We start from the raw sequence: 14300 nt of genomic DNA, 5'->3' as shown, positions 1-14300 counted from the left end.
CAGAGATGTATGTTTTATGTATGTTTAGCTCCGGTGTGTTTGAGGACCTGCCAGCCTCAAGTTGCCTTGTTATGTTATTTGACTCCACAGACTGCAGAATTGTGCAGTTTATTTTAAGTTTCAGGGCAGATGTCAGCTTTTGCTTTTTTGGTGTCTGCTGGCATTGAACTTGGAGAAGGCTGAATGAACAGAATAATTGCACTTAAACATGTTAAGCCTCTTAAGCATTTGTTTTGTATAATTAATCCAGCAGCTTTAACTGAAATTACAGTCAGACACTTTGTAATGATCCAAGTAAATGAGCAGATAATTCAATTAACAATTAATTTCCCAAAAATATTTAACCTGTGTGGTTTTAACACCAGCTGAATTATTTTTGTCTCTAGCATACTTTTATAAATCACAAAGCTATTTCTGACAAAAAAAATCACACTGCTAAGAATACACTTTCTAAATTAGGTGGTTCACTCCAGCACACTGTGGCTGCAGCCCCCTCTGCTGTTCACCAGCCTCCTCTGACTATCATATCCACAAAGTGCTGATGCTTCATAAGCTTAGTGACTTTTTTGCCAGTAAAAAGGAGAACAAAAGTACTTTTAAAGCTTCTGTGTTCTCTGTATTTTCCAGAAATGTCCCTATATTTTCCCCCAATCTCACACGTAATTTTTTATCTGCTTGCTTTGAGAATTCTACCAAAAATCATGCCTTTAATGTGGATAGATATTCAAAAACAAGACTGTAAATATATATTTTATATGCCTCCTTGTAATTCAAGTGGACATATTTTAAAAAAATTAAAAAAAAATTAAATTAACTGGACCAGCAACCAAAGTTGAGGATATAATTTTTGCATCAGCATATTATCAAATATATATGATCTAGGGCTGCGTATTAATATGGAGGTATTATGACAAACGTAACGCAACATTTAATAATCAATTAATGTTGGCCAAATTCAGTTTAGCTGCTTCAAGTTCAGAGTGTTGGTCCTGCTGGTTTATTGTGTCTCTGTCTTGGTTCATTGGGATTCTTGAAAAGTGACTCCATCCTCGCTAATGTTATCAGTAACGTGGGATTTACCTACTACTGTAGTGAGAAAGGCCTGTTACATAAAATGGAAATTGTTTTATGCTTCGTATCACATTCTGCCTCTCTGTCCATCTTTCTAAACACATTCCCCTTTCGTTGACACGTCTCTTCTTGTCCACTGACTTTTCCTTTCCTGCCACTGCCTCCTGCCCTGCATTAACCCCTTTTCGGCCATTCCCATCACCCGACGTCCCCCTCTCAGTTGTGGGATTGTCATGTTGCTTTGTTTAACAGCTTTCAAGTCTCTATTGCCTTTTATCCTGTGACCTGCATACAATCCCCTGAGGCCTGAACCTGGATCTGTCCCACCCCTGCCACCCTGTGGACTCAATACTTCTCCTGTGTGGACATACTGGAGAGCTAATGTATGTTCACCTTTGCAAAAAAAAACTCCTCAACTATTGCTCTCAGTCTGCATTGCCAGCATTTTGGCCTTTCTCTTTTTGCCTCACACTCTCTCTCACTGACATCTTGTGCTTATTTCCATATATACTGTATGTTCCTGTGATTCTATCAGAAACACTTTATTGTTATCACACGTCACAGTTTGGACTAAAGTTTGAAATATTGTTATGTTTCTCTTTGTATTTTGTGTATTGATATCTTATTCATATCACAGATCTATGTCAACTCAGTGATTTTGAAACATTCAGGTCAACAGGCTGATTTTATTTTTTTATGCAATGAAAAATATGAATTACTCGTTGCTTAATACTGCATCAAACGGCCTTTCTGTGCCACGGATGAAACTGTTGATTCCACCACATAACTGCCCACTTGTCATGCTTTTACAATAAGCATCAGGTTGAGTTCATGAAAACAAACAAGGAAAAGACATTTTTTATGGAAGACATTTTTGACATTACACAAAAGTGTACATAATATAAAGAATGATGGCTGAATTCCATTTAACCACTTCACTTCTAGGGTCCTTCTATTGTGTATTGTGTTCTATTGTGTGCTTACATAGATACTTAAATAGATCGGAGACATTGCCAGTAACAGTAGTTAAAATACTGTGAAATGCTTGTTCTATGTGGTATCCTACAGACACTTTAAGACCATACTGGCTCAAGATAATTACAACTTTATGAAAACAAATTGACCATAGAAATGACCTACAGGTACCGTATAAAACAAGAACATTTAGCACTTTTACAGATTTCCAGGCCTCAAACTTTACATTCTTAAATTCAGTTAACTACACAACACTTCAGGTTCAGTTCCTTTTTAACACACTTGAACTACTCTGTCTCACTTCCTCGTCAGTGTTCTCTGTCAGGTCTTCTTTCACCCCAGGTCGATAAGATCTTCATCACTGTGTTCCTCTTCTGCTCGTCGACTCCTCAGCCACTCTTCTCTTACTTTCTTCACTTCCTGGCCATAGTAATCATGAAGTTTGCTAAACTCTTCGAGTGGATCAAAACCCACCAAAGGCCATTCACCATACGAAGGTGCTGGTCCATTAATTGGTGTGACATGAGCATTTCTCCTGTGCCACAGTTTAGGGGATTTTTTAGCCACTTTAGTGGGTATTGAAGGTCCTTGTAAAACAGTGCCAGCACTGAGGCTTCTCCCCTCCCTGACTGCCGCTGTTGGCCCCTGCACAGCAGAGAAGAAGCTTGTGGTGCACTGTTTGAGGGCAGAGGAGCTGTGGTGGGATTCACCAGACCCCTGTTTAGCTTCTGCAGATAGAAAACAATAAATTAACAAAAATATATGCTACTTATAATAGTAAATTATAAAAAGTAAGCTATGTACAATCAAGCGGCAGTGCCCAGGGCTGAAAAATGAAGCCATTGCATAAGTGCCACAAACTGCAGTTCCTCTAAAGTGTAGGGATGGGATTTAAAAAAAATAGATATATAACTCACCTATCTATATTTTGTTAAGGCTTAATGTTTGGCTTAACTAAGGTCAAGGCCACTTTGGGTGACAAGCTGTCTAGTGATGGTGTCCTCAGCTTATCTGTCAATCCACCCCTCGCTCTTCCACAGCACCGACCTGTCGCCCAAATATGGTTCCTTTCTGACTCCAAAAAATCAAGACTGTGACAGCCGAAATACCAAACTGCTTCAAAACTGAAGTCCACAAACCAATGGGTGACATCATAGTGAATACATTATCATATGTAGTTAAAGGGGACAATCAGCAGCCAGATAAAACCAAAAAAGCCACAGCACTCCAAAAGTTAGGCCTATTGTGTACCCTGATTATTTCTTAAGTACAAAGTTTAAAAACAACAATTTGTGGATTTGTTTACAGGGGGTTACATTCTGGACTATTTCTTGACTCGGAGCATTAACTTCCAAGAGTCTCCATATGCTCACGACTGCTTGAAACAAAGAAATAGCCTTATACATAATTTTAAAAAGAAAAAGTTGGCTGCTGGCTGAAACATTGTATTTAACAGACAGATATAAGACTTGCATTGATCTTCTCATCTAATTCCCCATCAGAAAATGTCATTTTTCCAGAATATTGAATAAGCACTCATCACACACCTTCATACTGGCTCCGCAGGTCTCTCACCAGCAGGGAGAGGTAACAGTGGCTGGCCGAGAGCAGAGCTTTCACCCAGCTCTCCTGAGTCTGAACATCGCCTGCTGCAAATCTGTAGGTTTTGAGTCCGGGCCCTTCAAACACCAGGGAAAAGGCAAACTGTCCATCAGACTCTGAGCGCCGGACTGCACACCCCTCCAGCACGATGACACCCAGCAGGTGTCGGTCAGCTGGACGCTCCTGGTAGAAAAGCAGGTTTGCCTTCAGCACAAACCACCGCCGCTGGTAGGTGGCATTTCTCTCTTTCTAAGAAGGAAGATGTCAAAGTAAACAGGATTATTGCAAATGTCATCATATAGAAATCAAGATGCAGATGTGTCATGTTGTGTGTGGCTTGAAGGAGCAGTGTGTGTGATTTAGGGGGATTTGTGGCATCTTTAGGATTGAAGATTGCAACCAGTTAAACTTCTCCCAGTTAGAATTCCTTCAGTGCTTATTGTACAAGAGGTTTTTAGCAGGAGCTGAATAGTCTGCAGAGTATTCTGTCTCTCCAATAAATGGACTAGGAAATTAAACCATTAAAGCCCTGAATGAAGCAGTTTTATGTTACAAATCAGTGTATTCATAAATTCCATATAGGCTTTCACAAAAAACGCGAAAGTGTCCCTAAAGAGCCAGTGTTTGTCCATTCTGGACCACTGTAGAGACATGGCGGTGCAACATGGCGATCGTCATAAACGAGAACCCAACATATGTAGATATTAACAGCTCCTTCTAATCTAACAAAACACATAAATTCTTATTTTCAGGCAATTATACACTTAATAAAACATAGTTATTCACCTATTTTATTTCATATTTCTGCTAATATATCCCCCTAAATCCTACAAACTAGACCTTTAAGATTATCCAAACCTTTTTGTAAAGATATCCCTCTTTATCTACCGGAGAGGTGCAAGAAAGGTAATGGGTCAAAATCTTCTCATGCAGCTTCATCCCAGCAACTAAAGAAGAGAAAGCGCTCTTACATTGGAATGTAAAATACTGAAAACGCATGACATGTAACAAGAAAACAAGCAACCAGATTTTACTGTAATGACAAACCACAAGTTATCACTTTTCTATGAGGTAAGTAATCATACACTGTAATACAACTGCAGTATAATTACTTAAGTACTGTATTCATAAGCCCAGTTTTGTGGTATTTTATTTTTTAGTCTTAGTTTTTCATTGCTTGTTATGCTACTTTATATTTCACTACAAGTCATAAGGAATTATTGTTCTTTTTGCTCCACTTCTTGTTGCTGACAGGTGTAGGTATTTACTTTTCATTTTAAATTTTTGTACATAAGAAAGGCTTTTCAAGAAAATCTGTTAAAGATCAAACCAGTGGTTTTCAGCTTTTCTAGCTTGTGACCTTCTACAAAACAAAGCCATTTCTAATTGAGGCCCCTTTTCATGTTTCAGATGTGTATGATTTGTTATCATTTCCTCCAAAGAGACATTTTGCCTCTAATCTTCTGGGATAGTTTAATTTGAATAATTGTTTGAGGAAAGTTACCTAATATTTCACACAAAAAAAAATCTTCTTCTTCTTTTCTTTTACATTAACCATCTTGACCTCTCAGATTTTGTGGGTGACCCCTTAGAGGAGCCTGACCTCCAAGTTGGAAAGCACTGGAATCAAGAAGAATTAGTCCAATCTCCATTGGCTACAATAAAATACTTTTTTGATGCATCAGTGTAAAAGGCAATCAATGTAATATATTAAATAACAAGCTATACAAAGGCCATTTTAAGCAGATCACATACTTTTGGGTTTAAACTTAAAGTTAATTTTGTTTGTAATACTTCTGCACTTTTATTGCTTATAATGGCTAAGTATTTTTTCATTAAGGCATAGATATCTCTTCCACCATTGACAATTTATACTGAAAAGTACATGAGACGTAGACTAGAACATGTACCAGAAATGTTTTAATCCAGGATTTTCATCAGCAAAAGATTGATTGAAATCATAAATAGGGACTTCAATAGGTCTTCATTTTTCTGTTTGTTAACCCTTGAGGTTGAAAAGCAGCTGTCAGTGTCACAAGAACTAAAAAAACAGGACCACATAGCTACTCCAAATTTACGGAATTAATAGAACTACATTTAAAAACACCAAATGCTTTTCATTAACATGCTATAATGACAATAACAGCGGTAAAGCCAAGCTAACAGCCTACCAACAAAAGCATGTCTCGTCCTCCTTCCATAGCTCTTATATAGTGACTCAGACAGAATAGAAAACAGTGACTCAGACTCACCTCTGCCAATGCTGAATCCCTCACAGGGTCACTTTACCCTCCCACACACTCTTTACATTATTTACATTTACAGATCTCTTCTCTGGATCCTCACAGTTTCTAAACATTAAGCCAATTGTTCTCTATCAGTTCGATGCGTCCAGAACCAGACAATGTTTGAATATATAGTTTCAGGTTACTACCACTGGTTCTCCCTCGGGTACAAGAGGACGAGTGTTGAAATATAAATAACTCGACCCACTTCCTGGTAACAAAATCCTGACATATTATATTCTCTCTCCTCTACGCTTGAGTCTACCCCGAGCTGTCGAATCAGCTGCACCAAGCAGCCGCTGACAAAAACTGCCACCTGGAAGTGAGATGCTGGATGTTGAGGTGGAGTTTGAGGGTTGGTGCATGTGCCTCAGCTCTCTCACTTCTGCATTGTGTGTTGCTTTTTGTTCAGATGGGTTTTATTTTAACCTCCTGTGGCCTGAAGCGCAAAAGTCCCTTGTTACATGGTTGATTGCTTGGGTGAGATGCACCACTTCCTGTCAGATGAATAATTGTTTATGACATTATCAAGTGTATCGAATTCTCTTTCCTACTTTTAATTCAATTTCATGCCACAGTCTGTCTCTCTTTATTAACCTCTGCCTGAGACTCATGTTTGTATCAAGGAAAAGTAAAGGCAGACAGCCATGACCTCTTGAATATGTGCCTCAAAATTTCTTAGCTTGATGTGTGTCTATTTATAGCGCGCACTCATCCTTTTTATCCTTAAAGACCTCCAAGGAATTCAAAATCTAATTGAGTCCTATGTGAAAAGATTTACAGGGTCTTTTATACTGTGGAGCACAACGGCACAGTCTGAGCCAAGATCAGCTTAAAGGTTAAAAGGTCGAACCTTAGTTCAAAAAAGGGATTTGCCAACTTTTAAGTTTTCTGTGTTCATGTGAGAGAAAGTTTTGAATCCCTGCACACTGTCATCACTTTTATAAACTTTAAAATGCAGTCAGTATTAATAGAGTATTGGACCTTGGTCAGGTATTGAGTTTACAAATGAATTAAACTACACACCCCTTCCTGTGTGTGTGTTGGGTGTGTTATAAATTAGTGAAAAATAAACAGGACAAAAAGATTGTATATTCATTTTAAAAATCTTCATAATTTCAAATTTAATGTCAGCTTTAAGAAAGCCTTCTTAAACAACACATGCAGGATCAGGAGCGGATGCCCCTGAAGGTGATGCAGCCTCACAGTTTTATCTCAGCACTGCTAAAAAATGCTGCCATAATTTTAGGACTGCAGTGGGTGGAGAAAGTCAGACCAGAAAAAGCTGTAGAGTTTTCATCTTCAGCTACAGCAGCATCTTGTGATTTCATTCAAAAATATCCAGATTATCTGTGATAATACAGTAAATGCTACAGAATGTGTGAGATTTGCATCCAAGATATTATGTGCAGAGATTCTACAGATGTGTGAGTATATAAGGTAAAAGGTATAAGGTAGATTAATTAGATTTGTCCTTGATCCTGATACATCTTTGGAGTTGAAAGATTGAGTTGATTAAAAATCACCAGCCACTTTGAAGATTCCACACAGCTGCTTTGGCATGTTGCTGCTGATGGCATCATTCAATTCCTGCAGTGCATTGACCTAAGACAGAGTATTTCTAATTAGATTTAGAATTTTCTTCATCAATTAATCTTTTAGTGTTAGAAAAAAATCTCAGAAAATTGTGATGAAATGCTGTTTCCTAGAGCCAGAGGTGACATATTCAAATACTTGTCTTTTTCTATAGGCTATGTAAGACCATTAATCCTGACTTTTTCTACTTCACAACATTTGTTTAACGCATAGGTGTAGTTGCCAAATCATATTAACATGTTATACAAAGTGTGAACATGATCAGATTATAAAATATGATTAATTGTAATTTTTAACATCCAGTAGTAAAAAGCAATTAACTAGTAGTTACATCATGTAAGTAGTGCTTATACATGAATACATCAGTGATAGCAATCCATTAATATACTTTGTATTATAAAACTCTGACAAAGGCCGTCATGCTGCCTGTGAATTTATGTTTTGATGGGCTACTTTGAGTATATTTTACTTCTAAAACTTTTTCACATTAAGTAAAATTATGTTTACAGTAGCCTACTTCTCCTCGTGGAGTTTGTCATAGTGGGTATTCTTTAAGTAAAATAATAAATAATAATATATTTCATTTATACTCAAAGACGCATAACAAGAACAAGAACAACATTAATAAAAATCAGTAAAACCATACAGAATAAATAAAATGAAGATCAGTAAAAGCAAGACAGACAAGCAAGAATTATGCATAAATCAAAAAGCAGATTTAAAAAGGTGGGTCTTGATATGGGGTTTAAAAGTGGGGAGGTCAGTGCAGTCATGGAAATAAACATGACACTCTTCATCCTTATTTACTTTTACTCATTTTTTTACTACCTGCTTACATCTATGTATACATGTTTACATATGTATACATATTTGTTACATCTCACTATGCCTATGGCCTACATTACTACATTCATGTCTTCATAACAGATCATTCACTTTTCAATAACTATACACCAGTCCATCACAAACATACATTATCTAATTATATTTTACATGTCATATTTTACCCCTATATACAGTAAGTAATAGTTACTATTAAAAGAATAAAAACAAAGTAGCCTATGTATGATATGCAGAGTATGTAAGTGTGATACAATACAAATGTAAAAAAATACAATTATATACAATTAGCTGTAATTACTGAGAAAAGCTGATAAAGTGTATATGTGACCCACACAGAATGTGTTCACATTGGTTTGAAAATGTATTTTTTTTGTAATATAATGCTGTTTAAGGGGAGTATCAAAAGTAGAAGTTAATGTCATGTTATGACACATAGGGGCCACTAGGTGGCGGTAGTAGAATGTTGAGTGGCCGGGAGCGTCTCTTTCTCGGTGGAGCGGAGGCTCCTCATTCATACGAGAGCTGCCATGGTGAAAGCAACAACTTCTGCTCCTCGTTTCTTTTGTTATATACAGGTTGGTCCAATGTTAAAAAAAGTCATAACAAATAACAAACATGATTATTAGTGTGATTAACATGATTAGAATGTCGTAAAATAAGGTTCGTAGCCTTAGCGTGTGTAGATTGTGGAAATCGTCTCATATTGTTTATCTGCGTTAGCATCGGAGGGCTAATGGCTGCTGCCCAGTGTAGTGCTAAATGTGTACTCCCGCTGTATGAGATATCCCGCGCACAGGTTATTCTTCTCTTCTGTGTGTTTAAATTGTTATGTATGTTGCATTTCCGGTGTTTCAGAGTGTACTGTGTTGAGTTGAACTGTTGTTTACTACTGTGTGTATTAGCTCTCAAGAAGTTAAAGGGGTGCCTCATTGATTGAGATGTTGTGAACAATGTGAAATGAATGACAGAGTAATGTCAGTAGTGGGAAAGGCTTTGTATTCCTGGTTAAACATGGTTTAATACTGTATGCTATATTTACAGGCTTTAATACTGTATGCTATATGTGTATTTGAGAGCATAATAGAAAGATGGAAATATTGTGTTTATTTTGAATAAATTCATACGAGAGCTGCCATGGTGAAAGCAACAACTTCTGCTCCTCGTTTCTTTTGTTATATACAGTAATCTGCCTGCCGGCCCCATCACCTGGGACCTGCAACATATAAAGTGTGTAAAATATAAAAACGTGTGTACAATATAAAGCTGTGCCTTATGCCACAATACAATGTATAAAATAAAATTTGTATGTAAATACATATAAAAATGTATATGTGTACTATTATATTTTCTATATTTTACATTTTTGGCGTCTTTATTTTTACTCGTATGGTTTATATATATATATATATATATATATATATATATATATATATATATATATATATATATATATATATATATATATATATATATATATATATATATATAAAGAACTTATAAAGAACTCGAATAACTTAAACCTGAAACATCTGAGTCACACTATTCACCAGACGGTGGCGATGATGTGCCGCATCGTTGTTTACCAACCACCACAGGAAGGAAGTGAAGGACAAGATGAAAACACGCGAAGAAGAAACAAAAACGAACGTCGCTTGAATTATTTTTAGAAGGTTTTGGCACATTTTCCAGCTAAAGCTTAGTTTATGTTCCTTGTGGTACGTTTTCACCCCAAAAATATGTACGGGTTATGCAGTAGTAGTTAGCTAAGTGTAATATTTCCTCTCGCAGGAGTTGGGGCTGTGATAACTGCTTTACGTGTTGTGCATGCTCTTCATGTCCGTTATTGTTGGCTAACATTTTAGCAACAAAGCTAACATGAGCGCTGTCGTAACAGGTCATAATAGACTATGTTAAAGTGTTATGAAGCTACTAAGTAATGTTAAATTATCGTTTGAAGAATAAATGAGTCTCTGTCTTGCCCTCTGTAGCGCCATGCCGAAGAGGAAAGTAACATTTGAGGACGGGAATGGAGAGTTGGAGCTGGAGGAAGACCTCCCAAACAAAAAGGTAGCACTGTCCCTCTCTCATCTTCGTCTAAACGAGAGATAAATTTAGATCACTGATTAGACAGTTAGAGCTTCAGAGAGGTATACAACAATAATACAGTAGAACATGTAGACCTTTTACTTAAGTAATAGCACTAATGCACTGCGAAAAATAATCCACTGCATGTAAAAGTCCTGTATTAAAAACCTTGAGTAAAACGATATTCTCAGCAAATTTTTCATTATATCAACAAATGTGAAAGCATTCATTGTGCAGTAAAACGTTCACTGTCCGTGATTTATTATTCTATGTGATGTTTTTGGATTAATATCGCTGCTCTGTTCATGTGCATGTTGCACTTAAATGCTGTAGATGTTTAAGGTTAATCTAAACTAAACTCCTTTTACAGGTAGTTTCATCTACAGCTATACGTTATATTCTATAAGGTCATCATTTAATTGTAATGTAGCTGTCCTTTCAGAAACATGTTTTTCTAAAGTCAACTTCTGGTGGTGTCAGTAAAATAATCCTGTTTTCAGCTATGACAATGCATATTCCAACTGATCCAAAGTAAAAGTAACTAAAGCTGTCAGACAAATACAGTTGAGTAAAAAGTATAATATGTGTTTGTGTTATGTAGTGGAGTAAAAGCATAAAGTAGCATAAATGGAAATATCAGTACCAATACCTCACATTTGTATTTAAATTCAGTTCGTTAGTAAATGTACCTAGTTGCATTCCACCAATGTAATCCTAATATTTGACTACTAAATGGTCACAGGTAAAAAAAACAAACACCTTTTATAAGACAAAAAACAGCATCCAAGTCACCACATACCTGTGGTCCAGTCATTTTAACTCATGACTGTTCTTCAGAAACTCTGTTATCATGTAAGTGAAACTATTTATAGAGAGGAGATTGTCATCATGTGTTTTAAAAAATTTTATAGCTACATTTTTTTCACTTGTGCAGCATCCTCTCCTTCTTGCTATTTATGGGTACTTTTGCATGCACGTGTCTCTTGAGCATTAAAAGTACACTTTTAACCTTTCAGACTGCAACTCGTTTTAAATGAATACACGGAAAGATGGACTGCCATAGAGCCAATGACAGTGTTGTCCGGAAAAGTAAACAAGTCACTAAATTCAGCCGGAAAAGGGCTGCCTGTGTTGCTTTTAATTTTAAATAATATTATATGTAATATTTTCTCTTTTCTTTCTTCTGATGTTGAACTAGAGCTGTGAGGTTGTGAGTGGACCAGGCTCCAGATTTAAGGGCAAACATTCCCTCGACAGTGATGAAGAGGATGAAGGGGAGGAGAAAAGCAGCAGCAAATATGATATTCTGGCCAGTGATGACGTGGAGGGTATGTCTGCTTTGTTATTTAACTGTAACATTGAAGTGATAGATGGCAGAGAGGTGGTCTTATCTACTGTGACATGACATAATACTTCAAAGTATATATGTACATGTTCTTCACCAGTATAAATCCACAATTTTCCCCATAATGAGAATTTTAATTAAGTGATACTCCTTTAGCAAAAAGGGTCTGAATTCTACGAAACTGGATCCACTTCTGCTACGTACAGGGGCCATGAGTGTGTAGACTAAACATGTATCAGGGATTATGTCACCTGAGTCCACGCTAATTATGTTTTCAGGCCAAGAGGGAGCAACAATTGACTTTGACGAGGGAGTTTCAATTACACCTTTCAACCTGGAGGAGGAGATGCAGGAAGGGCACTTTGACTCAGAGGGAAACTATTTCATCAAAAAGGAAGAACAGATCAGAGACAACTGGCTTGACAACATTGACTGGGTATATTTTTTATGTTTATATTTTTTAAGAACTTTTGTTTCATGTCTGAAAACATTTTAAGAACTGTGCGATAATATAAGTTACCTCTTCCAGGTAAGAATTAAAGAACAACCATTCAAACAAAAGAAAAAAGGTCTTGGAGCCAAACGGAAACGCAGAGCCGGTGATGAGGATGAGGCTGAGGAGGAGAAACAGAGAGAAGAGAAGCAGGCAGACAAAGAAAATGATGAGGAGGAAGAAGAAGAGGAGGAAGTGGAGCCTGCAGAGGACCCGCTGGCATCCTACACGCAGCACCAGCTCACTGAAGCTGTGATCGAACTTTTGCTACCCGGGGAGACAGTTGCAAAGGCGCTCCGTCGGCTAGGAGGCCTTGGAGGACGGAAGAAGGGGAAGCTGAGGGAAGAGAGTGAACCCACAGAGGAGGCCAAAAGAGATACAGAAAAGCTCGACAGGCTCACAGCACTAGCTGACAGATTGGTCGGATCTGGGATGTTTGAGATCTATCAACAGACGTACGAAAAACTGGCCTATAGGCTGAAGAGCATGAACAGCAACCGGCCAGCTGTAGGGATGAATCCTGATGGTGATGAAGAAGAAGATGAACTTGATATGTTTGCTGATAAATTTGATGAAAAGCATACAGGCGGATCAGATAAAAATGAGGAGGACAACAAAGGTTACTTAAAGTTACTTGAGCACATTAATCTTCAATTATACAAATGATCTTGTTTTATTTAATCCACTTTTCTCTTCTTCTCAGTGAGTGATGAAGTGATGTGGGAGTACAAATGGGAAAATAACGATGATTCAGAAGTTTTTGGCCCCTTCACCAGTCAACAGATGCAGGTATCTCTCACACCAAAAACAGCTGTTCTTGAGTTTGCAGTGTACCAGTGGTACTATATGCTTTTGATAAAGGATGCATATGGCCAAAATATGGCACAAATTAGACAATGGCATCAGTTCTATGTCTTTGTAGTTGCCTTTTAACTTCTGGTTTTGTTAAAAAAAAAAAAAAAAAATCAAAACAAACTTGGAAATGACCTACAGTCGTTAGTTTTGACTGCTCAGAATGCAAATCTGTGAATTCATTTATTTATATATTTTTTGTTTATTTGTGACGTAGAAGAAATGCATGTCTGTTGTAAAGTATGATCAAATACATGTAGAAACGTAATAACTTGCTTAACCCACTTTGTTTAGGAATTTACCTAGTTATTTTGTTTGTATCCAGCAAACTTATTAGTAAATCCCATTATATTTATGAGATTATTGTGCTGTAGACGGTTTCAGCCTTTAACCTCAATCTGGCCAGGTGGGTTTTAAATAATCTTCTTATTGTCTGTTTTACAGGATTGGGTGGATGAAGGCTATTTCAGCTCTGGTGTTTACTGCAAGAGGACCGACCAGGAGGGAGCTCAGTTCTACAATTCAAAGAGACTAGACTTTGAGCTCTACACATGATTGATGTCTAGCAGTAAATGAATCACAACCATCATGATCATTTTCAGAAGTCATGTTTTGCCCTCAATCTGTTTTCAGTCTTTTCATGCAGGGCTTTGGTGTTGAATCTGCCATTTTAACAGGGGCTTCGTTTTCTGTACATTGTTTTTAAATAAATATCTCATGTATGTGGTGGTGTTTTCAGCTGTTTTTATTTTGTTTTCCTGAGACTCAAATCACATTGTTGCTTCATTTTAAGGCCAATTGAGAACCAATTTTATTCTGATTACTTAGTGAAGTTTACATGGCCATTTCACGTTACATTGAATCACATATTGACATTTAACATGATCATATGAATTTCTTACAGTAGAGTACTTCACACTTGTAAACCTACTACTGTTGAGAGGAAGACACTATTGTGCTAGTTTGTCAATTCAGCCAGCTTTTTTCAAAACCTCAGTATTTTTTGGCACTTTAGCCATCAAGAAATGCATGTCTTCAGTTAAGTAGAATATGGATGTGTTAACTTAAGCTTACTTTGGATATTCAGAGTTATACGATTGCTAGTTATAAGATTGAATCTACCTGGCATGTTGTCACCGATACATCAGTGTTA

At 37.0% G+C, this 14300-nt stretch overlaps 2 protein-coding genes across 2 annotated transcripts; one reads left to right on the top strand and one right to left on the bottom strand.

Moving 5' to 3' along the window:
• Nucleotides 1-1737: 1737 nt before the first annotated feature.
• pheta2 (PH domain containing endocytic trafficking adaptor 2) lies at nt 1738-6284 on the bottom strand. The gene is made up of 4 exons (XM_042505558.2): nt 5901-6284; nt 4507-4595; nt 3594-3897; nt 1738-2774 (listed from the first exon to the last, which is right to left on the bottom strand). Exons 2-4 carry the CDS (start codon nt 4585-4587, stop codon nt 2380-2382), a joined length of 780 nt encoding a protein of 259 aa, XP_042361492.2. The 5' UTR covers nt 4588-4595; nt 5901-6284; the 3' UTR covers nt 1738-2379.
• Nucleotides 6285-9935: 3651 nt separating this feature from the next.
• cd2bp2 (CD2 (cytoplasmic tail) binding protein 2) lies at nt 9936-13873 on the top strand. The gene is made up of 7 exons (XM_042505288.2): nt 9936-10087; nt 10361-10439; nt 11656-11785; nt 12081-12238; nt 12332-12914; nt 12999-13084; nt 13592-13873. The coding sequence occupies exons 2-7, from the start codon at nt 10365-10367 to the stop codon at nt 13700-13702; spliced, it is 1143 nt and encodes a 380-aa protein (XP_042361222.1). The 5' UTR covers nt 9936-10087; nt 10361-10364; the 3' UTR covers nt 13703-13873.
• Nucleotides 13874-14300: the final 427 nt, after the last annotated feature.

The sequence above is a fragment of the Plectropomus leopardus genome, chromosome 18 (assembly GCF_026936395.1).
Source record: "Plectropomus leopardus strain MGB_pleo_1.0 chromosome 18, ASM2693639v1, whole genome shotgun sequence".
Lineage (NCBI taxonomy): Eukaryota > Metazoa > Chordata > Actinopteri > Perciformes > Serranidae > Plectropomus > Plectropomus leopardus.
The sequence above is the reverse complement of the archived record's forward strand: the minus strand, read 5'-3'. Positions and strand labels throughout refer to the sequence as shown.